At 43.4% G+C, this 24,417-nt stretch overlaps 1 protein-coding gene across 1 annotated transcript in view; it reads right to left on the bottom strand.

Moving 5' to 3' along the window:
- DNTT (DNA nucleotidylexotransferase) overlaps nt 1–9,484 on the bottom strand; it is a 30,573-nt gene extending 21,089 nt beyond the window's left edge. Inside the window, exon 1 of the mRNA XM_047703501.1 lies at nt 9,255–9,484. Coding sequence (XP_047559457.1) covers nt 9,255–9,469 — 215 coding nt within the window. The 5' untranslated portion in view covers nt 9,470–9,484. The remainder of the gene's footprint in view (nt 1–9,254) is intronic.
- Nucleotides 9,485–24,417: the final 14,933 nt, after the last annotated feature.

The following is a 24,417-nucleotide window of genomic DNA, read 5'->3' as shown; positions in this document are numbered from 1 at the left end:
CATTGGGCTCTCCACTCAGTGGGAAGCCTGCTTCTCCCTCTCCAACTCCCCCTGCTTGTGTCTCTCTCCCTGTCAAATAAATAAATTTTTTAAAAAATCTTAAAAAAAAAAGAAAGAAAAATAAGGCTAATCTGGTCCACACAGTAATTTGGAGGGGAGAGTGGTGGGTGGGAAGGGTTGGGAGCTGCTTAGAATGAAATCATGAGGGGCGCCTGGGTGGCTTGGTTAAGCAACTGCCTTTGGCTCAGGTCACGATGCTAGGGTCCTGGGGTTGAGCCCCATGTTGGGCTTCTTGCTCAGCGTGGATCCTGCTTCTCCTTCTCCCTCTGCCTGCTACTCTGCCTGCTTGTGCTCTCTCTGTCAAATAAATAAATAAAATTGTAAAAAAAAGAAGGAGAAGGAGAAGAATGAAATCATGACCACATGTGAGATGATTCTAACCCAGTCTGGCTCCTGTAGCACCAGGAAGGAAGGCAGAGGAGACATAGGAGGGGCGTCTGGCATTAGTTCTCCTCTAACAGCTGAAGCAGAGAGAAAATACTACTTTCCTCTGTCACAGTACAGTAAAAGTGCTTTTGGTAGAAATAGGGATTTAAGAAGTCTGTTCGGGTGGGGAGTGGAAATGAAATTTGATTCAGGCATGCTGCATGTGAAGGGCGGCCAGAGGTCCTAGTGAAAATGTCCAGTTGTCAGTGCGGATGTGAGGCTGGCCTGGGAGAGAGCTGGGGCTGGAGACCGGAGTGGAGCCATCTGGATGGCAGGAGGCACAGGGGCCAAAGCAGAAGTTCTTCATGGTGAAACCACATCTGTCAAGAGTTGGGGGAGACAGCTCACTGCATCCCTGTTCTAGGTCCTCATCATTCCAAAAGTGACTCTTAATAAGCTTCTTGAAAAGTTCTTTATGTGCAGACTTTAAGAAGACAACAGAAGGGTTAATAGAGCTACACAGGAAGTGTGATTCCATCTAGACTTCTGACCTTTGGAAGGAAACTTTATTATTATATTATCGTTAATTATAGTATTTGTATTATAATTAGTATTAAGGTTCTGTCTTAACTTCAGGGTAGAAGGATGTGCAGAGGGGGAGCTCTGGGGCTCAGCCTCCAAATTCAAGCCCCTTCCCATCCACTCTCCTGCTATCCCCACCCCCACTGTGGCTATCCCTGGGGCAGTGTGGCAATGTCTGAGCTCACACTATTGGATGAGGACCACATAATTTTTCACAGCATTCATTTAAGCACATTTCCAAATAAAACAGCCATACACCCTATGGAAGAAGACTCTGATTAAACTTCCAACCCCATCTTGGTAAGCAATTAGCAAACAAAACCAAACAGCAACAACGGGGGCAATAATAGAGCACACACACAAAATCAAACAGGACCTCTTCCACCATCCACACAGGGTTACCCAGAGTTCGGCACTGCTTGTGCCTGCTTCCCACACAGTAAATACAGAAATTGAAAGTCAGCATTTAGAAAGTTTCATTGTAATTTAGCACTATCGTAGTAGCTTCTTGTAGGTGGTTTTTTGATGAAAGCATTGATTTGTAAAGAAGTTTTTGAAAACTGGTCCTTTACCACAAGTAACTTAAGAAACATGGTCTGGAGAATAATCTGCTCTAGCAGTCTCCATCCCCTGTCTTCTTGAGTTGCCTGAGTTGGGCTCCCGGGGGCCAGCTGCATCTAGCCTTCCTGCCCCAGGCTCATCCTGCGCCCTTTGCAGGCCATGCACAGTCTCTGTGCCTTTGCTCACTTTCAGTCCTGAGCCCTTAGCAACAGCACTAAGGAGAGCCACTGCCTCCCATGTGTTCTGCTGACAATTTCTTAGTGTCGTGTTGTGGTGGCTCTTCGTCTCTTTGCTGCTAGAGTTAATTTTCTCTCTGTTCTGAGCATGCCAGTGTTGGAAATATTAATAATATGGGAATATCACTATGTGCCAGACCCTATGGCAGGCGTATCTCATGCATTCCCTCATCTAACGGTCAGTAACACTATGAGAAAAGAGACCTTGGAGACATTAAAAGTTCACCCAGCTGATAACTGCTGGAGCAGGGGTTCAGTCCCCATTCTGTGCTAATCCACAGCCTGTGTGCGGGGCTACACTGAGCTGCCCCCTGTGACTTTGTGCTTCTTCCACAGCGGTGGAGAGTGCTGCTCCTTTCCGCAGAAGGAAGAACATCTGGAAGGGCATCATCGTCTTCAAAAACCCTGATTCCCTCCAAAACTCAGATACAGAGGACCAGTAACACTTCCTGTTGGCCATACTGTGCCTGCTGCTGCCACATGGAATTTGTGGTTGGTATTTTATATCCAAATGCATGTGGACTTCAGTGAGACTGCAGGACGTGGACAGCTGTCCCAGGAAATCTGAAAGAATAGTTGCCACAGCTACACACCAGGATGGAGAAGCCACACGGAGACTGTCAGGTTCTCTGAGCTCTGAATTTTAGGTGAATTTTACCTAAACCTCACAGAAAGGCAAAAGTGCTGAGGGGGAGCCCTGGGGGTCATCTTCCATGTTCAGGCCCCTCGCCATCCGCTCTTACCTCCACCACTGCTCTCTCTTTGCTGGGGATGTCTCTGGACCCATCCCTGCCTCTAGCAGAGCAGCCAGAATGCCTGGGGACATGTGGGGATGCTATATAAGGATCCACCAACAATATAACATACAGGTGTACCCGGAAGAAAAGACCAGAGAAGAATATTCCACAATACTCCGGACTGTTAGGAAAACATACACACACACACACACACACACACACACACACACACACACACACACACACATTTATTCTTACTCAGTCTTCGCAAGTCTTAAGAGGTGAGCAATATCATTTCAGATGAGGAAAACCAAGGCTTGTGGAGGCTCTGTGAAGCCAGGATTCAAACCCACCTGTGCATGACTCAAGCAAACTCTTAACGTTCTACTAGACTGTGGTTAGACCCCTAAGTGAGGTGTTGTTTGTTTTAAGTTTTTTTTTTTTTCCTATATTTTCCCACTTTCTGTCATGAACCACCTATCATCACTTTCTACTTAGGGGGAAAAATACACATGATTGTCATTTTTAAGGGCGAAATCTGGGTCTGGGGCTGAGGTGGTACCTGCCTTGGCCCTGGAGTCCTCAGTTCTTTCCTTATACTAAAAGAGGACAGAAGCCCCAGGCAGTAGCCCCAAACTTCTCCCAAAGACCCCAGGGTGCTGTGGAGATGACTGTTCCTGAAATGTCAGTGGATTTCTTTAAGTGCACCTAGTTTGTTTGTTTGTTTCTTTCTTTCTTTCTTTCTTTCTTCCTTTTTTAAAGATTTTATTTATTTGAGAGAGAGAGTGAGAAAGAGAGAGCAGGAGAGGGGTTAGAAGATCAGAGGGAGAAGCAGACTCCCCACTGAGCAGAGAGCCCAACTTGGGGCTTGATCCCTGGACTCTGATCCTAGGACCTGGGATTATGGCCTGAGCTAAAGGTAGACATTTTTCCGACTGAGCCACCCAGGTGCCCCAAGTGCACCTAGTTTCTTAGCCAGCGCCAATTACTGATGTCTTGGATTAGGTTTAAGAGGGCTTGAATCAATTATAACAATTCTGAACTAGGATTTGTCCCTCAGCTTCTCATAGTGAAAAAGATTCTCAGTCTTCTCTTTCAACTAGTGCTCAACTGAAATGTGCTTGGCTTGGCCCTTGGTGTCCCTGAGGGCAGGGACAATGTTATCATCTGCTTAGTTATTGTCTAGATGATAATTATACCTGGTGCCCAGCATGTGGCCAGATTCAGAGCAACAGTGAATAGATAGACCATTGATGGAATGAATGAATAAATGAATTAATCAATAACTCTAAGGGAAATAAACTCTAGTGTCTACCAGAGACACCCAGGAAGCTGGGTTAAAATTCAGATGCCTGGGTCCTATTAACAGATTCAAATTCAGTAAGTCTTACCTAGAGCCTAGGAATATATGCTCCCTTGGTAATTCTCATGTAGTCAGTTCTAGTTATTCATTGGTGCATAACCAGCTCTCCCAAAATGGCTTAAAAAGAGCAACAATTTTATTATACCTCACAATTCTGTGGGTCAAGAATTCAGGCAGCTGTTGGGTATGGTGCCCAGGGAGGTATGACCCGCCATATGGCTCAGCGCGTGCCTGCTCATTGGTGAGGATGGCAGGGAGGCTGGGTTCCTGCATCTGTCAACCTAAACTCCTTCATGTGGCCTCTCTCAGAGGGACTCAAACATCTTATGCAAGGCTGTGAGATCCAGGGAAGTGATCCAGCAGAAGCCCCAGGGTCCCTTATGACCCAGCATCAAAAGTCACATAGTGTCACTCTATTGGTTGAAGTAGTCACAAGCCCTCCCAAATGCAAGGGAACAGAGACTAGTCCTTGCCTCTTGTTGGGAGCAACCGTATTTCCAAACTACCCCGCAGCCCAAGAAGTATACTTTGAGAAGTGCTGCTGTGGAGAAAAGTCTTGAACTGCCCCCACACTGCACCTAGGGCTCAATGGCAGCCATGTTTCCAACATGGTACTCATTCCTCTGTAGGTATGTGAGATAGCTTTAGCAGGTACATAGCAGAACACTAAAAAGGCATATGTATTTATACCTACACGTTAAAATTATGCATATCATGGGGCGCCTGGGTGGCTCAGTGGGTTAAGCCACTGCCTTCGGCTCAGGTCATGATCTCAGGGTCCTGGGATCGAGTCCCGCATCGGGCTCTCTGCTCAGCAGGGAGCCTGCTTCCCTTCCTCTCTCTCTGCCTGCCTCTCTGCCTACTTGTGATCTCTGTCTGTCAAATAAATAAATAAAATCTTAAAAAAAAATAAATAAATGAAATTATGCATATCAGACCCATGGTTTTTATGGGTTTCACGGTTTTTATGTGATTCCTTAGACAAGGTTAAATTATTTTTAACAATTCATCTTAGAGACAATTGAAGGAGACACAGTAAGTATATAATAACACATGCGGTAAAAGATAGTATAAGAATCGTGACTGTGGCATTCAGATGTCCAGAAAGCCCTGAGTTAATAGAATTAATTCACCCATTTTGGTTCTGCCTTTTTTTTTCCCTGATAACTGTATCTTCACTGTTCCTGTCTTTCTTTTCCTTTTTGGTCCTTCCTCACAGTACAATTAGAAAAATTCTTCATGAAGAAAGAGAGAGCCACCTTTCTTTGTCTGGAGACAGACTGACCCTCTGTCTGACTTCCCCAGCCTTCCCGGATGGTCACCTGCTTTTATCTTTGTCTTTAAAATGGTTTTTTTCCCTCTAGAGAGGTCATCCCCAATTCTTCCCATCTGATGTAGGGCTTATCCTGTAAATGGTAATTTTAAATAATAATTTACAGTTAAACTGAGCTATTTACTATTTTAAAACCCTCCTGCCTCCCTTAGCAACTGATCTGTTTCGGAGTCCCTGACATAGAAAAATAGAGTTTTATTTGGTTTTATCTCACACTTAAACTACCACCAGTAGGTAGGTTTCTATTTCCAGCTCTGACATACCTAAAAACGAAGGGTCTTGCCTTGATTTTTTTTGGTTCCACCTTGAATGAGATTATGAACATTAACTGAGAGTCCACAGATTTTGAAATGTGGAGTAATTTAGACCAGAGAAGGACTAGAACTTACAATGCATGTTCTCGAATTTGTAAAGTCTTTATTATTTTGCTGATTACAAAAGTAATACTGGTGCATCATAGAAAAAAATTTTAATTACAAAAATTAATCTTGGTAATCACAAGTTCCCTTGGCTGGTTTTGTATTTACCAGATAAATCATTCTTTGAGCAAATATTTCCTGAAGCTACTCTGTATAAGAAAAATGTCAAAGGTCTGAGGGTGAGCTCTACAGGATGGCCCCCATGATGCCCTTGCCCTTGTGGAGCCAGTGAGGAGGAATTGGATGAGGTTAGTAGTGGCAGAGCTGTGGCCAGCCCTGTACCATGGATTACATCCAGGTACTGGGAAGGAAGTTCTGTCCTCTGGGAGGGTTTCCAGGGGTCTTAGGTCTTGGACACAGGGAAGTGTAGGGAGAAGGGATTCAAGGTTGGGTTACATCTTGCATCAGACAACATGTTCCAAAGATATCCTTGTGGGTGAATTAAGGAGGTCTGAGCAGGACAAAAGTATCATCCACTGGGTTTCTGCTGCTCCAGCAGTGGAACCGAGCGAGTGTTAGGCTGCTGAGGGGAGGCACCCTGGGTGCGACCCTTTCTAGCCACAGCTCTTTCTTCTTCGACATCAGCGGTTTAGGTCAAGACATAGTGGATTTCACTATTGTGTTCATAGAGGAGGGTCGATGACAGAGTTTTAAAATAGCTCAAAGTACTGAAACCAGGAATGAAATAAGAACATGACAGGCACTAGATTCTCATCCTCCTCTGGCTTGACCTAGATAATTTGAGGATTATGAAGTTGCTCTAAAATTTAGAATGTTAGTCATGGAATAAAATTCATTACCATTTTCATGAATGTGCAAAATGCCCCAAATCACTTGACATCTCCCTGATTTCTATTTTAAGACCCAACTTCCTATGGGCCATTGACCCATTAATGAAATATAACATTAATATAACATATAATATAAGTGAAACCAATTCCAAATATAAGGATACAGGGCACATATGCTGGAGAATGAAATAGCTCCAGATAGGTCAGTGGGTTCAGATAGGCCATTTCTAAGCTATGGGTTCAGATCCAGCTAAAGTAGGCATCAGATTTTTCCTCATATGTAATCCTCCTGGCAGCCAAGAATGTACTAGAAATTATGGAGATTGCTACCTCTTTTCAGAGCATATATATGTTTTTAGCTCCTCTTTTTTTGAATCTTATATACTAGAAAAGGAAGGGATAGTCTTTGTTATTGAGAAGTATCCTTTCTTTTAGATATCAACTTTCTTCATTTTTATTTTAAATATATACTTATTGTAAAAAAAAATTGGAAAACACAGAGAATAAAAGCAACCATAATCCCTTCCTAATAACCCCTTCCTTACAAAAATAACCACTTAAATTGTTTTGATAGGTTTCCTTTCTTTGTTATGTTTGTTTTTATCATTTGACCCAGTCCATATTGTGGAGACAGAATTCTCTCATTAGGGTTTTGCTGTAAGGGTCAGTGGATCCAGCTTATTAACAATAGGACAATCACACTTTATATCTGTGTAACTGTTTTTTAACTTACCAGGGCACACTGATGTCCATCATCACATTTGGTGATTATCTCAGATAGAACAAACTATTTTTCAGGAAGCTAAGTTCATAGAGTGGGGAGAGGGTCTGGCTCCACACTTCATGGCCGGGAAGGGTCAGAGCCAGAATTGGAGATCTCTAGACTTCTTATCTCAAGACTTTTCCCTACCACAATTTCTATTGCCCTTTCCAATGAAAGACTATGTATTTGTGCACAGAAATTCCGTTTGAGAGCTGGGACTTCTACTTCCTGTGGTTTCTTTTTGAGCCATCACACACATTTGTATTTAATGTGTCTTCTGGGCTGTCAGCCTGGGAGCTTTGCCACCATAATACACATGGGAGCCGTTTGCTCACCATGCACCACTTTCCTCTGTAGCCTGAGCCCTGGGGTTGGTCCTTGGCAGCGGGCATCGGATGCACAGAGCTGCCTCTCTGGCTCTGTGGCCAAAAGAAGAAACTTGCCTCCTGTGTCTCTCCAAGGATCTGCCTCAGCCACCGTGTCTATACTCGTAACTGCGCCTGTAACTAGTCAGCCCTTGCTGGAGGTGTGGACGAGAGCTTTTCAACCGAGAGCTTTCTATGTAAGTGGTACCTTGACCATCTGGCTGTTGCTTTCCTGTCTGGCCCTTGTCAGATTTCTTTACCACAAAAACCAGTTCCATATTTGCTGAGGCTTTTCATTTCTTCTTTTTAAATTTCCTTTTTTAAAATTCTGGGTTTGAGCCTCTTTACCTACATCATCTTTTCTTCCCCAATTCCAACATTTTATGTAAATCTGTAAGATTAGGTAGACTTAACAGGTGAAATCTACAATTCCACGGGAGGGATGTTATGGTTTGGGGCTTAACATCCCAAATGAGATAGGGGTTAAAACAAAAACAAGAGGCAGAGGTGGGGAAAGGAGAACACACCAAGAAAGTTCAGATGGAGGGAGAGACCATGGGAGACCCGGGAATTTCTGATTAGGGCATTTTAGTAAAAAAAATAAATAAAATGTTACTGTGATCTTGAATCTTCATATGAATTATGAATATTTTGCAAATCATTCATATCTTATTATTGACTTTTGACACGTTTCTCTAGCAATTTGAAGTTGGCATTTCTTCAGCAGGAAATGCTTGTCAGTTTTATTTTTGAATATCAAAGACTATTTTTAAAATAAAAAAAATTATTTTCACATAGAATTCTCACAGTTTTTCCTGAGAAAGTTGTGGTCAGTCTATTGCTTGGACAATCAAAGCCAGCCAGTTGCTTTGATTATCCTTTATCCGTTGCAAGCTCCTGGCTCTTCTGTGAAGAGCTAATTTAACAGTTAGAAAAACAACAAGACTAATTGCTGGGATGAATGGGGTTGTGCGTGAATGAGTCTAGCGGGGCCAAGAGGTGGCTTCAGTTGCCCTTTTGTCTGTGCTCTGACCTCGTCACTCTCAGCACCCTGACTGTCCTGGACAGAGCTGTCCTTGAATCTTTAACCAGCGCTCCTCACTCTGCGAACCCCACTGGGACAGCTCATTGGAAAAGCATGATCAAGGCCACATTTGGGTGCCTGTGAAGAGCCAGCAACAGTCTCTCATCCTAGCCCATCACAGACACTGGTCACCTCAGCACAGCCAGGGATTTAGTTTAATTGCCAAGAACCCAAACCATTCTTTCTGCCTCAGAGTAGCTGAAATTTTTTTATTAAACTCAGTGGGATTTTGTCCAGTTTAGTCAGGAACAAAATTGAGTGGTTTCAGCATTAAATTTTCTAATTAAGTTTCTGTCATCATCCCTGGAAAACTCATCTCATAATGGTGAAAGGCAAAACAAAACAACCAACCAAACAAAAACTCCCCAAACCCTATATTTGGTGCCAACTAGTTTTAGTATAATTGTATCAGTCCCCACTCATCTTATTGCCCTTAATTAGTTGGCTCAAATGTGTTCTTTGATTTCAAACCCATTTTCCCAGTGGGAGTATCACCTTTTCTGTATGTGGAAGAAAACATAATTTCCTTGGGTTCCAAAGAAGCTGTTCACAAAAGCCCTGCTTATTCACAAAGTGAAATCAGTGATGTCCTACCTGAGCTCATCTTCAACCCTGAATCCTTTCCTTCGTGCCAGCTCCATGAGAAAGGCTCTACGGGTGGTTCCCATTTTCTTCTCCAAAATATAGAGGACCAAATCCTGAAATTTGACATCATGAGAAGGACAGACCATCGAGGCACCCATTTGCCTGGACCTCTTCTTCCGAGGGCCCAAGTGGACCATTTGCAAAGGATTCGTGGGAAGAGGCATCTGAGGCTTCTGTCTGTGCCATCAAGCAGTGTCTCCAGAAGTGAGGGAGAGCCTGCCCTCCTTCATGAAGAGTTCTGATGTCATTGTACTAGAAGATTCTCATTTCCTGGGCTCTGCCCTGCTGACAGCTTCCTGCTGAAGAGCAATGAAGAATGTTTATCTCTGTCTAGCTCATTTGTTCAATGTGGAAATCATAATGGAAACAGTAAATTAACTTTGCTTTCCTGTGCATTATCTTACCAGATCCTCAGAATAACCTCATGAGGAAGGTAGGGAAGCATCTTTACTCCCATGTTACCATCTATCTATCCATTTATTATTCATTCATTCAGTCATTCATTTAGGCCCCTCTTGTCTTTATTTTTTATTTCTTTTTGCATTCTTGCTTGTATTCTCTTCCAACTTGCTTGCATTCTCTTAGGCAGTCATTATAATACATTGGATTTCTATAGTTTCCGTGGGTGTTATATGTTTTGTATAGTTGTTTTGATTTTACGTAAGTGGCACTGTTAAATTTCTCATTCTGCTGATCACTTTTTCACTCAAAAAAGTGGATCAGATCCCTCCACATTATTCTGTGTTCTAATCTGTTACCTCTAATTGCTCCACAGTAGCTCATTATGGACATTTTAGCTATGTTGGTGCATTTTGTAAGTGAGGAAACCAAGGCTCAGTCAACTTACTCAAGATCACAGAGTAAGAGGCAGAACCAGGTCTTAAACTCAGGTCTTCAGACTCCAAATGTTACATATTTCAGTTTTCTCGGTGAACTAAGGTTGCCTGGAGAATAGTCCATTATGTAACTCTAATATTGATCTTTTGGGATGGAATGGGATGATCTTCAGATAAGAATTACTGCTATAAAAAGACATTTTCATAACTTATATGCAAAGTAAAACTAGTGTCTCTCATCGATATACTTTATAGATCTCATTTCTCACATCTACTGTGTGGTCAAGGCAAGCACCTACAAGCCTTAGCTGATTGAATCCTCATAATACCACCGTCTGGTAGGTACTAGCATCCCCACTGAGGTAAACACCTTTGTCAAGGTTGCAGAGCGAGTATATGGTTATGGGTAGGGAATGATCAAGCTAGAACTTAAACTCAGATTTGTCTGCTTTTAAAGCCTGTGCTCTTAACTATGAAGAAACATTTCTCTGTGCATGTCTTCTCCAATAAAAGCCAAAGTTCTGGTTACCCATTTGCTATTTTATTTGAGACTTTTGCTACCTCCAAAAGTGTATAAGCTCCTCACCACAACACTAGGGAAGAGTGATGTGACAATTGCCTTCAAGCATTTGCAAAGTTGTGTTGTCCAAGAGAGCCAGATCAAAAATCTCGGGTGGAACTTACAGAGTAGTAGATTTTAAATCTCTGAAAACATGAACTTTTTATTAACTAGAGCTGTCTAAAAATATAGGGAGATTGCATTATCCAGTGGGATATTACAGGTTGTGAGAAACATTCAAATGGGATCCAAACGGTTATGCTTTGAGATGTTACACAGGAACTTAGACATCTGGTAAGGACTTTTAACGCCATTCTAGTATTCTGTGATTGTTTACTAAAGACAAAAATCTGGACCCTGGAGCCCACTTTGAACCTCACCATTAGGTGTCTGGTTACTGATGTGCTGAGCACTCCATGTGGGAACACAGTCTTAACCACCAAGCGGCCCCACAGCATGGAGAAGCGATTCTTGTAAGAGCCTGGAGTTTTTATGTTCATCCCCATGGCATGGCCAGAGAAAGAATGGGTGTCACCTAAATGGCAGAGGAGATGGGAAACAGGCACAGAGACATGGCTGAGAGCTCAAGTTCTGATGGCAGGTTGCTGGCCCAAATCCCGAGTCCATTTTTTTGAGCTGTGACCTTGACCACCTTGCTTCCTCCCCAAGCCTCAGGTTTCCCCCTTGTAACACAAGGGCTAATGAGATAACCCACACAGCCTGCTGAGCAGAGTGCTTGGCACAGAGGAAGCACTTCAAATAACTGTCAGTTGGTAGTAATTTGGTATTTTGTTTTTAGAGAAGAGCCAGTTGGATCTGAAATCAGATCTTTGTTTTGTTTTGTTTTGTTTTAAGATTTTATTTATTTATTTGACAGACAGAGCTCACAAGTAGGCAGAGAGGCAGGCAGAGAGAGAGGAAGAAGCAGGCTCCCCATGGATCAGAGAGCCAATCAGATCTTTGTTTTGTAAAACTACAAAATCATCAAAAGATGATGTTAACCAATATTTTACTTAGTCTGCTTTGAATCACTGGTATTGATTTAAAATTTGATTTAAAATTTAAAATGTGATGATGGCTGTCTGGTTATCAGACTATTGTCTCTCAGCCCTGAATCTACTCTTTTTATGATGGGGTCTATGAGGTTGGGGCTGGGACAGTGCCAATGCCATTTCTCCTGGTCAGGTCGCTCTGTGCTAGGCTCTACCAGTAGGGGGCACTAGAGGGACACTGCAAGGCTTGACAAAGGGGCAGGTTTTGATCCTTTTGGATGGCTTGCTGGTAACTCCTCGTCTTCTCAGTAATGGTTTTTCACTCTGGCCACAGCTGCTGGTTCCACTCTGCAACATTTTTAAAAAACAATTTAAGTTATTTATTTTGAGAGAGAGAAAGAGAGAATGAGAGCATGAGCAGGGGGAGGGGCAGAGGGAGAAACAGACTCCCTGCTGAACAGGAAGCCTGACATGGGGCTTGATCCTAGGACCCATGAGATCATTACCAGAGCCAAAATCGAGTACATTGCATAACTAAGCCACTCAGACCTTTTATCTTCTCCTCCTCCTCCCCCTCCCCCAACATCAGCCAGACACATGTCCTTTTCAGGGGTCTGAGTCTTCCTGTGACATACAGGGCAGCATCCCCTCCTCAGAGATCTGTTGTCACATCTCCACGGAGACTCCCTGCTCCACGTGTAAGATTCCAGTAATCCCAACTCAGCCTCTTTGTCCCCACATTCCTAGAGGCAGGCCTTGCTCCCTGCAGTCACTCTCTGACTTACCTCAATGTCCTTTTGCTTTTCAATCTTCAAACCTGCCTGTCAAACCAGTCCCTTATATTAAATTCTTTTTGTTGAAATACCTAGTGTGTTTTCCTTTTTCATAACTGGACCCCGACTGATACACTGTTCAATTAAAGTGAGGCATAGGAGATGAGGACCCACCTACACTTCTGGAACATACTCTTTCTAGAAGGAACTCTGACAAAAAAAATCTTTAAGACATCCAAATCCCCTGAACCAGCATTTTCATTTTGTTAGGAAAGACAAATAAATATGAACGCACTAAGATGTTCATTGCAACCTTTTGCAGAGAAAACTCAAAACAACATAAATGTCCAATCATAGCGGGGACGGGGGTGATAAAGTATAAGAGGATATTGTGTAGCCACTAAAATCACGTTATGAGAAAATACTTTAAAACATGGGTAGATGTGATCTCTCTCTGTCAAATAAATAAATAAAATCTTTTAAAAAAATTTAAAAAAAAGGGGCGCCTGGGTGGCTCAGTGGGTTAAGCCGCTGCCTTCGGCTCAGGTCATGATCTCAGGGTCCTGGGATCGAGTCCCGCGTCGGGCTCTCTGCTCAGCAGGGAGCCTGCTTCCCTCTCTCTCTCTGCCTGCCTCTCCATCTACTTGTGATCTCTCTCTGTCAAATAAATAAATAAAATCTTTAAAAAAAATTAAAAAAAAAAAAAAAAAACATGGGTAGAGTGCCTGGGTGGCTCAGTGGGTTACCGCCTCTGCCTTTGGCTCAGGTCATGATCTCAGGGTCCTGGGATAGAGCATCTGGGCTCTCTGCTCAGCAGGGAGCCTGCTTCCTCCACTCTTTCTCTGCCTGCCTCTCTGCCTACCTGTGATCTCTCTCTGTCAAATAAATAAATAAAATCTTAAAAAAAGATATGGAGACTCTCCAACCACAACCTAAAAAAAAAAAAAATGGGTAAATGGGGGTGCCTAGGTGGCTCAGCCATTAAGCATCTTTCTTCAGCTCAGGTCTTGATCCCAGGGCCCTGGAATGGAGCCCCACATCAGGCTCCCTGCTCAGCAGAAAGCATGCTTCTCCCTCTCCCACTTCCCTTGCTTGTGTTCCCTCTCTCGCTGTGGCTCTCTCTGTCAACTAAATAAAATCTTAAAAAGAAAATAAAACATGGGTAAATGTTTGCAATCTGATAATTGTAAAATCAGCGTACAAAATTGGAGTTACTATGTAGCATCAGTTTTGACAGAGAAGACTAGGAAAATATATGGTCAGCCTGATATAATGGTAGATCTCGCTACTTGTCAGTTTATGCGATTTCTGTTTTCATCTTTGTGCTTTTCTGTATTTTACAAATTTTCTGTAATAAACATAAATCATATTTTCCACCAAAAACAAAGGACTTAAAAAAATTACCTTGCATTAACACCATGTGGCTTTAGTGGAAGCTGTGATTCAAAGGTAGTGAGGTGGCTCTGAGTAAGGTAAATCACAGGTAAACATGTTTTCTCATAATTACAGCACAGGGCTGAGTGACAAACCCCTTTATATTTTACGTGAAAGTCCTGTCTCACTGCTAGGCAAGACTCCACTGAGGAATGGGAGGGACTGTGTAATTCTGCCTGGTTTATGTAACTTACCGAAGCGGACTCTGGGGAGGAAATCTGTGGCTTGTGGGTCCTTTTTCCTGCCTCTGGGGGTCCTTTTCAGTGGTATCACGTGACCTGTGCTAGGATGACAGTTATGAGAGCTGAAGCCATTATCGTGGCTTGGGGAAGGGAGGTGTGAAACTCCTTAGCTTCACCTTGAAATGGGTCTGAGTATACTGATGTCTCATTGTTATTTCAGGAATTAAACTGAATTGTGCTCGTAGTAAAAGTGCCTGGAAAATCATGAACCACTGTACAAAGGTCAGTTGTTCTTGTTATTCTCATTGGCACTGCAGCTAATGGCAGGAATTGATTAATTTCCTCTTACTGAGCCATCATTTTCTGGAGCTGTTTGCACCAGATGTTGAGCACACCCTTGGTCCGGTATATGGGTCAGTCAGCCCCAAATCTCTGTGGCTTAGCACAACAAAAGTTTATTTTCTCTCATGCTACTTTTTGGTAGAGGGTTTTTCTTCACTCAAGACTCAGGCTGATGGAGGCTTTTCATCGTTTTGTGCCTGTACTGTCTGGACAGGATGAAATTTTCTTAGTCACCATGGCAGAGAAGAGGGCGCTGGGGGGTCTTGCATCAGCAAATAAGTTCTTTGTCTCAAAAATGGTACATATGACTGCTGGTCATAGCCCATTGGTCAGAACTAATGACATGGTCCTACCTCAATGCATAAGGGCTTGGAAATGCAAGGGAACCCTGGGAATTTGGATTTGGGGGGAACATTCCTGTTCCTGCTATGCCCAGGATCAAGCTAAGAAGCTAAGTGCTCATTGATGGTTCTGGAGATGCCCAGTCAATGGATGTTACTGCATCTACACTAAAGCCATGGCAGAGATTAAGGAGGACCAGAGCCTTGCACTTCCTAGAGGAGAAGCTCAAGAGAAGGACCACACTGTCCAGTAGTCAGACCGTTCTTGGACCTCCTAAGAATTCTGACCTATTGGTGTGGTCCTGGGGACAAGAAGATCTGATCTCTCTGAAATTCCTCCATACCAACTGTTCCACCTTTCAAGCAGTATATTAGAGGAGAAAGTCCTTTATCACATGTCAAAGTCTATCCTAAATTTGGGTCAGGTGCCCTCCCTGCTCGAAATCTTCTGTGCCTCTTCCCATGAGAGCATGGGTCAGTCTGTATTGCAGTGCTCTAATCCCCTGTGTGTACCTCCTGTTGGGGCAGGACTCATGTAGGTTGTATTCACATCAGAATTCCCAGCTCCTAACACAACACCTTGTATAGTAGACACCAATTAAAGGAGAATAAGCTAGAGACCAAATGTAAGTTGATATTATTATTACCATTATTAAGCTTCTATGCTGTTTGGGTAACTGCTATGTGAATCTTCTGCCATGACCACCCTTTTCCACCCCACCCATTCCTGATTAAATGTCTCTTCAGTATGAGCAAGTATAATACATTTTTTAAGGAGCCAGACTACCTGAATTCAACACCCAAAGATTTATGAACTGTGTGACCTCGGGCAAGTTACTAAACCTCTCTATGGCTCAATTCCCTCATCTGTGCAATAGGGATTATAATGATTTCTATCTTATAGGTGGTCAGGAGGACTAGATAACCACTTCAAAGAGTATTGGCATGCAAAAAGTTTTCAGAAGTATTCACTGTTCCTGTAACAGCCCATCCTTCTTGTTCCCCTTCCCTCCTCTGTCCCTTGCTGTTCTTCCCCTGAATCCCTCTATACTTGAGAGATATTTTCTCAGAGTACTTCCCACTGGCCTTTTGATGTCCCTAGACTCTACCAAAAGTGGTATCAGATCTCAAAGAGACTAAAGGAGTGCCTGCCATAATTCCCAACATGGGTTCTGAGGAACACTAGTCTCATGAAGTGTTCTAGGCCAAACAAAAAGTTCTGTAGTGAATTAAGTTTAAGAAAGCCAGGCAAACTTTATACAATTTGTGTTAGAATGTGAACGTTTTTGAGAAAACCTTGCGATCAAGAAACCTTTTAAATTTTGTTTAGCCCCATGTATTCCCAACTCACTTGTGTTTGTTTGTTCTCTAGAACATTTGCAGCGTCTTGTTGAACACAACAAGCGTTGATGACTACATATGCACTAAGCCTGGGGGCCTGGAGTTAGGCCTGGTAACCGCTTGCCACTCACCAGGTATGTGATCTTGCGCAAGTCGCTTAACCCATGGGATTCTCAGCCTCCGATTTGTAAAATGACAATTATGGTACCAACTTTATTGCACTGTAAGTGAGGAATAAGGGAACAGAAACATGCTCGCCTGGCCTACTGGGGCTAGTCACTATTCTACTCTTGCTTTCACCCTGCCTCTCCCAGGGGCTGGTGGACATGGCTGGTGCTCGGCTTGGGTAGGCAGGGCCAGACTGCCGGAAGGAACACACCTGGTCATTGACTGCCGTTGTCACACTCTTAGGCAATGCTGCCCTTCTTAGCTTAATGTTGACTTGTTCCTCCATTTTGGATAATACTTGGTCTCCTTATGATCCTTCTTAGAGACGTTTATGAGTGTGAGTGTATGGGGCGGGAAAGAAGGGAAAGGGTGGTTTGGTGGAAAAGTGGGCCTCTTCTCCTCAACATTATTTTTTATCCCTAGTGGTCCCGTTGCTCTGTTTTTGTAATTTAGAAGAAGTCAGTTTGTGAGAGAAAACTTCTGCTTCCGGTAGTTTTATTTTCTTTTATATATCAGATATCTTGTATCACCTACTCATTTCAGCTGTAGGACTGGGAACTCTGCCATCCCCAAATGTGCGGCAAGGTTTTGTTTTGGTTTGGTTTTTTACCGAGCACCAGTTTCCTCTGCCACCTCAACAGCTGTGTCGGTTCTTGGCAGCAGATGTCTTCGGGAGCTTCGAAGAGCCTCCTTGGAAAAATCTGTAGCACTCCTTGAATGACAAAAGTCTTAGAAAATGTGCTTCTTGCCCCTGAGAAGCAATCTGTAGCTTAGTACAAGGAAACTCCATATTTCAGTTATGATTTGGGATTTCACCTTTGTCTACAAGGTGAGAAAGGTTGGGAAGAACAAGGAAATTGGTGGAAACAGCAGCTTATTTGTCCTAGTATTTATTAAAAAATGTTTATTAAACTCCAGCTGTGCACAAGATGGTGGGTGAAAGCATGAATAACCAACGTGGAGAGAGAAAGCACAGGTGCTTGCCTCAATGGAGAGTTTAAAAGAGAGTTGGAATTTTATTTGCAAAGAATTGGGAGCCATTTGAGCAAAGGCAGAATGCAACAAAATGGTGCCTTAGGAAAATTAGTCAGGCAATAATGAGTGGATGGATGGAAGGGAAGACATTAGGAGACATCATGATAATCTAGGCATGAGGTAATCAAAGACTGAACTGGGGAAGCCTAAGGAAGTCTGAACAGAGTCTGAAGGGAGAGCAACAGGAGCTGATGACTGCACCTTTGGCCACTGGATGGGGTGACCGGGGTCACTAATGGCCCCTGGACACCTGGTGAGAAGTCCTCTGGTACTGCCAGTCCCCAGATGATTTCCAAGTCTTTATCTCCAGCCCATTCCTCTCTCTTGAGTGCCAGGCCCATTTAGGTTCCTCTTACAGGTCTTACTCAAAGTGCCTAAAACAGAACTACGAGCCCACACTCCCCAAACTGCTCCTTCATCTCTTCCCCAGATCCTTCCCATCATCTCCTTGTCACTTGATGGTGTTTCTGAGATAACCAGTAACATCTATGTCCCCTCTGCATGACACACCAGCATTAAGGACAGGGGGTATATAGGCACCCAGGATGAATGTTAGACAGCTGACTGGCAACGTTCCAGAACATTTAGCCTTTGGCTTTCGTCAGCAGGTACTGGCTGGCTCCACCATACCACCATGACATCATCTGAATCACTAGATGAGCTTCATTTCTGTAAACAGGAGAGTGGAGCTTGGTTCTTTAGCTCCTACCTTCGGGACACTTAAAAGGTCATTGAGAACTTTTACAATATCATCACATTATGATGATGGAGTAGCCATCATGGTCCTCTAGAAAGGTGTCAGGCCTTATGAAGACCTTCAATGGCCATCCTCACACTCATTCTTCAGAGAACCTGGAGGACATTGAAGCTGCCCCTCTTCCAGTCTCCTGCTGGCAGAATTCAAGGAAGAGAGGGGAGGGGCCAGAATGATGCCCACAGAGGATGAAGCCTGCCATTCCAGTTGAGGAGGGAGGTGCCAGATTGCTGAGAGAGCTGAATGCTGATGCTGAAGTCAGCACCAGGAAGCTGGGAGAGCTTCTGAGCAGGACAGTGGCAGGAGCAAGTGAGCCCAGCAGTGAGGTGTAGAGCATCAGAGGGGATTCCTCAGACATGTGGAGATCCAGAGCTCCGACTCCAGCTGTGAGACCACCGCAGTCAGTCAGTAGAGAGCCGATGAAAGCCGAAACTGGGGCCATTCATTCATTCATTCATTCACCAATATTTATTGCTTGGCTACTCTGTTCTAGGAACTCTTCTACTCAATAAAAGAACAGAGTCAATAAGTCGGAGTATCCTGATCTCATGGGATTTACATTCTATTAAAGAGAAACAGACAATACATACAATTAATAATGAACTAGAGTAGGCCAGATGGTGGTAAGTGCTATGGAAAGACTCGAGTGGATAGAGGGGGCAGCAGGGGTGGCAGTTTTATCTAGGACTATCAGAAGGCCTCACTGAGGAGGTGACATTTGGGCAAAGACTTGAAAGAAGCTAATGGCAGTGGGGCTGGGGACTGAGGGCAAATGGGACAGAAGGAGGCAAATCAGGAAGGAACAACTTTGAAAAGAAAGAATCTGGAGTCATTTAGACAGAGAACTGGAGGACAATAGGATCACAGCCAAAACTGTAAATGGGTAGAATTAAACCAAATTTGAAGTGTGTTTGGCATTTATGGTTTGAAAAGAGTCAGTTGAAGAGTTCAGTTATTCTTTATCAGATTTTATGGGGCCAATTCTATGCTTTAACAGTATTTATAAATCTAGGGATTTGAGATGGTCTCAGGTCAGACGAGTGGAGAAGCAGTGGCTGATATTAGCAGAATGCTTCAAATTCCCGGTTGCTCCTCATCCCTTAGGAATGGACTGTTCCTCCCTCCTGCTGTAAACATTACTATGGTCACAGATGTCCCTGCCATGGCTGCTTGCTATGCTGCCTACAGCCCCCTTTCAGGTCTGAGGCACATGTTTCCTTCCCTGCAGGGAGTGCTTCGAGCTGGTGGCTCACTGCCAAAGGGAGCCACCTGGCCTAAGGGCAGAACCCTCCCTGGGGGACAGCCACATCGTTACTGGTGGTGGGGTGCAGGGCCAGTTATGAAGGCCAGACCATCTTGTTTCAAGGGATGACAACTCTGAAGTCATCCCCACTGCCCCTAGCTCCAGAGCATACTATGGGATCAGCTGAGGCTTGGGTTCTGTCTACACTGTGGAACAACTGTCCCCTCTACTTGGGTCACTTCCTTCACCCCCAACAGCTGTTGATCCCACCGGCTTCCCTGACAGGCTTCCTGCACACACACCCTAATTTCAGGATCTTACAAACTTGTCCTAAGAACATGCATTTGACACTTAACCTATTTTGATTGTCTTCTAACTACCTTTCTTTAGATAAGCAGTGCTTATCTTCCTACCGAGGTTATAACCTTCTCCACGATCAGGAGACCACCCTTGACCTCTTTGTATATCCCAGGGGGTGTAGAACTTGTCCTTGTGGGAAGGTGACAGTCCCTAATGACAGGCTTAAGAAGCTTTCTTCTTCCATCCAGAGAAGCCAGTGAGAACTGGTGCACAGAAGAGAATAGCTCAGGCCCACAAATGTTTGTGCCAAAACCATTTCTCTAAAGCCGGTTTTGCTGGGGATGCAGCCAAAACCCTTTTATTCCCTGCCAGGAAGTGAAAGTCTTTTATCACCACCTGGGAGGAAAAAGGGGTTCAACCGCTCAGGCTTAGTAGAAACAATCTCACATTGGTGAATAGGGGATAAAACTCAGTTTTGGGTGCAACAACTTTGAGAAATTTATACTGAATGTGTATTTCTCAAAGAGAATAATTTAGGGAGAGGGGGGCAGGCACTCACTTTTGCCATGTTAACCTTTTTCCATGAAAGTTTGTGAGCAATTATTTACTTTCTAAAAATAACAGAAAATTTTATATTCAATATTTTTAAATTATGGAGACTATAGTTCAGCTTTGAGTTATATGCTAAGTGATGTGATTATATTTGCCAAAGTGTTTTAAGTCTTTGTGGTGCAAAAGAGCCTGGTTCCTTTCAAAAATTTTCTGGGGTGGCAGGTTACTTAGTCTCAGAGGAAATAAACCTTTGTCTGAGCTCTACTAAAAAAGGCAGAAGAGAATCTGACCTAGAGAACTTCAGCTGGAGTTCGCCTCAGCTTGGGAGGAGGACACGGGGAGAGAACAGGGAAAGTTCCAGAAAAAAATCCAAGAAAAGCCCAGCAGCTCTGAGAGGAAAATTCATTAAATTATGGATGTTAGAGTCTCCTGGGATACTAGGGCATGGTATGGTGGGTGTCTTAGTCAGTTTGGGCTGCTTATAATAAAAATACCATACACTGGGCAGCTTAAAAAAAAAATTAATTTCTCACAGTTCTGGAGGCTAGAAAGTCTGATATCAAGGTGCTGACCAATACAGTTCCTGGTGAAAACCCAGTTCCTGGTTTGCGGATGGCTGCCTTCTCACTGTATCTTCACATGGCAGAGAGATCTTTAATATTTTTTCTTATAAGGATACTAGTCCCCTTCATGAGGGCTCCACCCACATGACCTAATGGCCACCCAAAGGCCCCCACTTCCAAATGCCACCATATCAGGGATTAGGGCTTTAGCATGTGAATTTTGAGGAGACACATTCAGTCCACAACAATGGGTAAAAAATAAAAGTAAAACCAAAAAAACACTGTTTACTTGTTACATGCAAACATTGCTACATAAATATTTGTTCTCTACTGAGAACTTTGGTTTGTATCCCTGGCTACAGTAGAACTACCTGAGGTTTTTTTGTTTTTGTTTTTTTAAAAGATTTACTTATTTATTTTAGAGAGGGGAGAGGGGCATGGGAGAGTTTTAAAGCAGAGTCTGCACTGAACATGGAGCCCAACGTGGGGCTCGATCTCATGACCCTGAGATCATGACCTGAGCCAAAACCAAATGTCCAACTCTTAACTGATTGTGCTACCAAGGTGCCCCAAACTATCTGAGTTTTTAAAACATCAGAAACCGGGTTCCATCCCAGGAAAATGGAGGCTGAATCTTAGAAGGTGGTGGTAGGTCGAGCATCCATGGTTTTCACCAAGCACCACAGTTACCCTGCTGTGCTGCCGAGGCTGAGGCAACTGCTGGTTTAGGATTTCACTGTGGATGGCTGCCACTGCTAACTCTACTTTGTCTGCCTTCATAGAAAGCTGAAAAGATATGGAGACATAGCTCCTTTCTTACTCCCTTTTGATATTTGGACTTGTTAAATGAAATCACTACTTTTTTTTTTTTTTTTAGTTGACATATAATGTATTATTTGTTTCAGGGGTACAGGTCTGTGATTCATCAGTCTTACACAGTACATAGCGCTCACCATAGCACATACCCTCCCTGATGTCCATTACCCAGCCTTTCCATTCCTCCACTGCCTCCACTGCAGCAACCCTCAGTTTGTTTCCTGAGATTAAGAGTCTGTTTTGGTTTGTCTCCCTCTCTGGTTTCATTTTGTTTCATTTTTTTCCTTTTTCCCCCTATAATCCTCTGCCTTGTTACTTAAATTCCATAAAGCAGTGAGATCCTATGATAATTGTCTTTCCCTGATTAATTTATTCCCTTAGCATAATACCCTATACTTCCAACTACATCATCGCAAATGGCAAGATTTCATTTTTTGATGGCTGAGTAGTATTCCATTGTATATATTTACCACATCTTCTTTAGCCATTCATCTGTCAATGGACATCTGGGCTCTTTCCATAGTTTGGCTATTGTGGACATTGCTGCTATAGACATTGGGGTGCAGGTGCCACCTACACTACATTCGGATCACTACATTTGCATCTTTAGGGTAAATACCCAGTAGTGCAATTGCTGTGTCATAGGGTAGCTCTATTATCAACTTTTTGAGGAACCTCCATACTATTTCCCAGAGTGGCTGCACCAGCTTGCATTCCCACCAACAGTGTAGGAGAGATCCCCTTTCTCCTCATGCTCACCAACATCTGTTGTGAAATCATTACTTTTAATGTTTTCCTCAACATTCCTTACGACTTAAACTTGCTCCACCCAGCACTTACCAGGCAGCATCAAGCAGGGCTTGGGAGAAGGCATTCTTGTCATTTGAGTCATAGTTCCACTTTGTCAGCACCCCGTGAGCCAGTGGCCACATGCTTCTCCCCTAGACCCAGCCTCCATCTTATTTTGGAGTTCTCCAAGCAGAAAGAGAGTTACTTAATGGGACAATTTAGATTGGGCTGAGATGGCCAGATGGGACTAAACTTTAGTTCTTTTCCCACATTCCAGCAAGAAGAAAGAAAATCAGCTCTTCTCTTGTCAAAATAACAAAGTTCACATTCTCTCTGTACGCACAAGGTGAGTGATGTTGCACCCTGACACATTGAGCTTATAAATCCATTTGCATGTGCCCCTGGGTATATACACATCCACACACTGTAGGGCAAGGTAAGGCGAGGCCCTGTGAACAGATTCCTAGAACAGGCGAGTAGTGCGCAGCGCCCGGCATCAGGGAAGGTAGGCCAGCTTCTTGAAGGCAAATCCTGACACAGACGTATATGAAATGCTGCAGAATGAACCCCATCAGTGGTGCTGTTAACATGCCAATTTGCCAAGAGCTCCCCCAGCTGTTTAGTGATCTGGTCAGATACAACTGAGCTTCATTTCCGAGGACTTGCCCCATGCATGGAAGTTCTAGTTGTTTCCACTTGGTGTCAGCATTTTCTGTCTTAGTAGGTTTCTGGGTAAAAATTAAGCAAAGTTCTATTAAAGAAAGTCTAGAGCATTTGGTTGTGAATAAATTACTTCACTTAAAAAAATGTTTCATATGCTTCCCCTGGTTTCACAACTCTTGCAGCGCAAGGGGGTAACTGTGGTGCTTGGGAAAACGACGGATGCTCAGCCTACCAACAGCCTCTGAGACTCAGCCTCCTTTGGCTTGGGATGGAGCCTGATCCCTGAGGTTCTAAAAAATCAGATAGTTATGTGGCCATGTACAGTTGTAGCAAGCAAGCAGGATTTTTGGTTTTGCGACCGAATATTTGTATTTTCCTGAAACTCGCTCCTTTACTTCCTGCTTTGTAATTTCCTTTTTTCTCTGTGCAGGGAAAGGGCAGCATCTTCTTTATCCACAAAGGCCAGCATGGGATTACCCCATCCATTCATTGGCTTAGCAAATTTTAGGGATCTCCATTGTGTCGCATGGGTTCCTCCTTTTACGGAGCTTTTGGAATTTCGGATGGCAACCTAAAAGGGCAGAGGAAGCTGCTGGAGGCAGGGGTTCTGTAGGGAAAGAGGTGGGTTCTGGCTTTGAGCCTGGATTGCCGCTTAGCAGCTCTGTGGCCTTGGACAGGCAACTTAACTTCTCTGAGCCACAGTCACCTCATACATAAAACGTGCATATTATACAGTTTCTTCCAGTTTACCAGGAAAGTTAAGTGTTACTTGTATTCACAGGTACTCACTGAATGTCTGTTGAGCATATAGGCAGGGGCTGCTCTGGCCTTGGCCTCCTCCAGCTCTGGTGCTGAGTGATAGCAAGGTTTGGAGCCAAGTAGAGGTTCACCATCCACCCTTGGTGACAGGTAATTGGCGGAAATCCTCCAATGTGCATTTAAATTTTTATAGATCTTGCACATCTGCAAATTTCTCTCCATTTAGGATGTACTAATTTACACTTAGGTTTGCAACAGAGATGTGGGAATGGACCCATTTTCTCATCCTCTTAACCCCCAGTGTCTTATCAGACTTTGGGGATCTTTGCCAATTGGACTTGCGGGAAAAGGTATCTCAGTGGAGTTTTTATTTGTATTTTCCTTAATATGAGTGAGTTCATGCATCTTTTCCATCTCTTTAAGAGCTCTAATTCTGCAAACCATCCATTTATATCTTGTGCCCATTTTTCCACTGGGTGTGTTGTTTTTTTCTTATTGATTTCTGGGATTCGGTTACCTATTGCAAAATTAGCCTTTTCCTGCATATAGGTTGCAAATACTTGCCCATATTTGTTCTCTGACTTCTGATTTGGCTAATGGTGGTGCTTTTTAAACATACAGTTTTTTTTATATTACCAATATATTGATCTTCTCTTTTATGACTTTTACA

Source organism: Lutra lutra, chromosome 14 (genome assembly GCF_902655055.1).
Source record: "Lutra lutra chromosome 14, mLutLut1.2, whole genome shotgun sequence".
NCBI lineage: Eukaryota > Metazoa > Chordata > Mammalia > Carnivora > Mustelidae > Lutra > Lutra lutra.
Note: the sequence above shows the minus strand (reverse complement) of the source record. Positions and strands in the feature narration are given on the sequence as shown.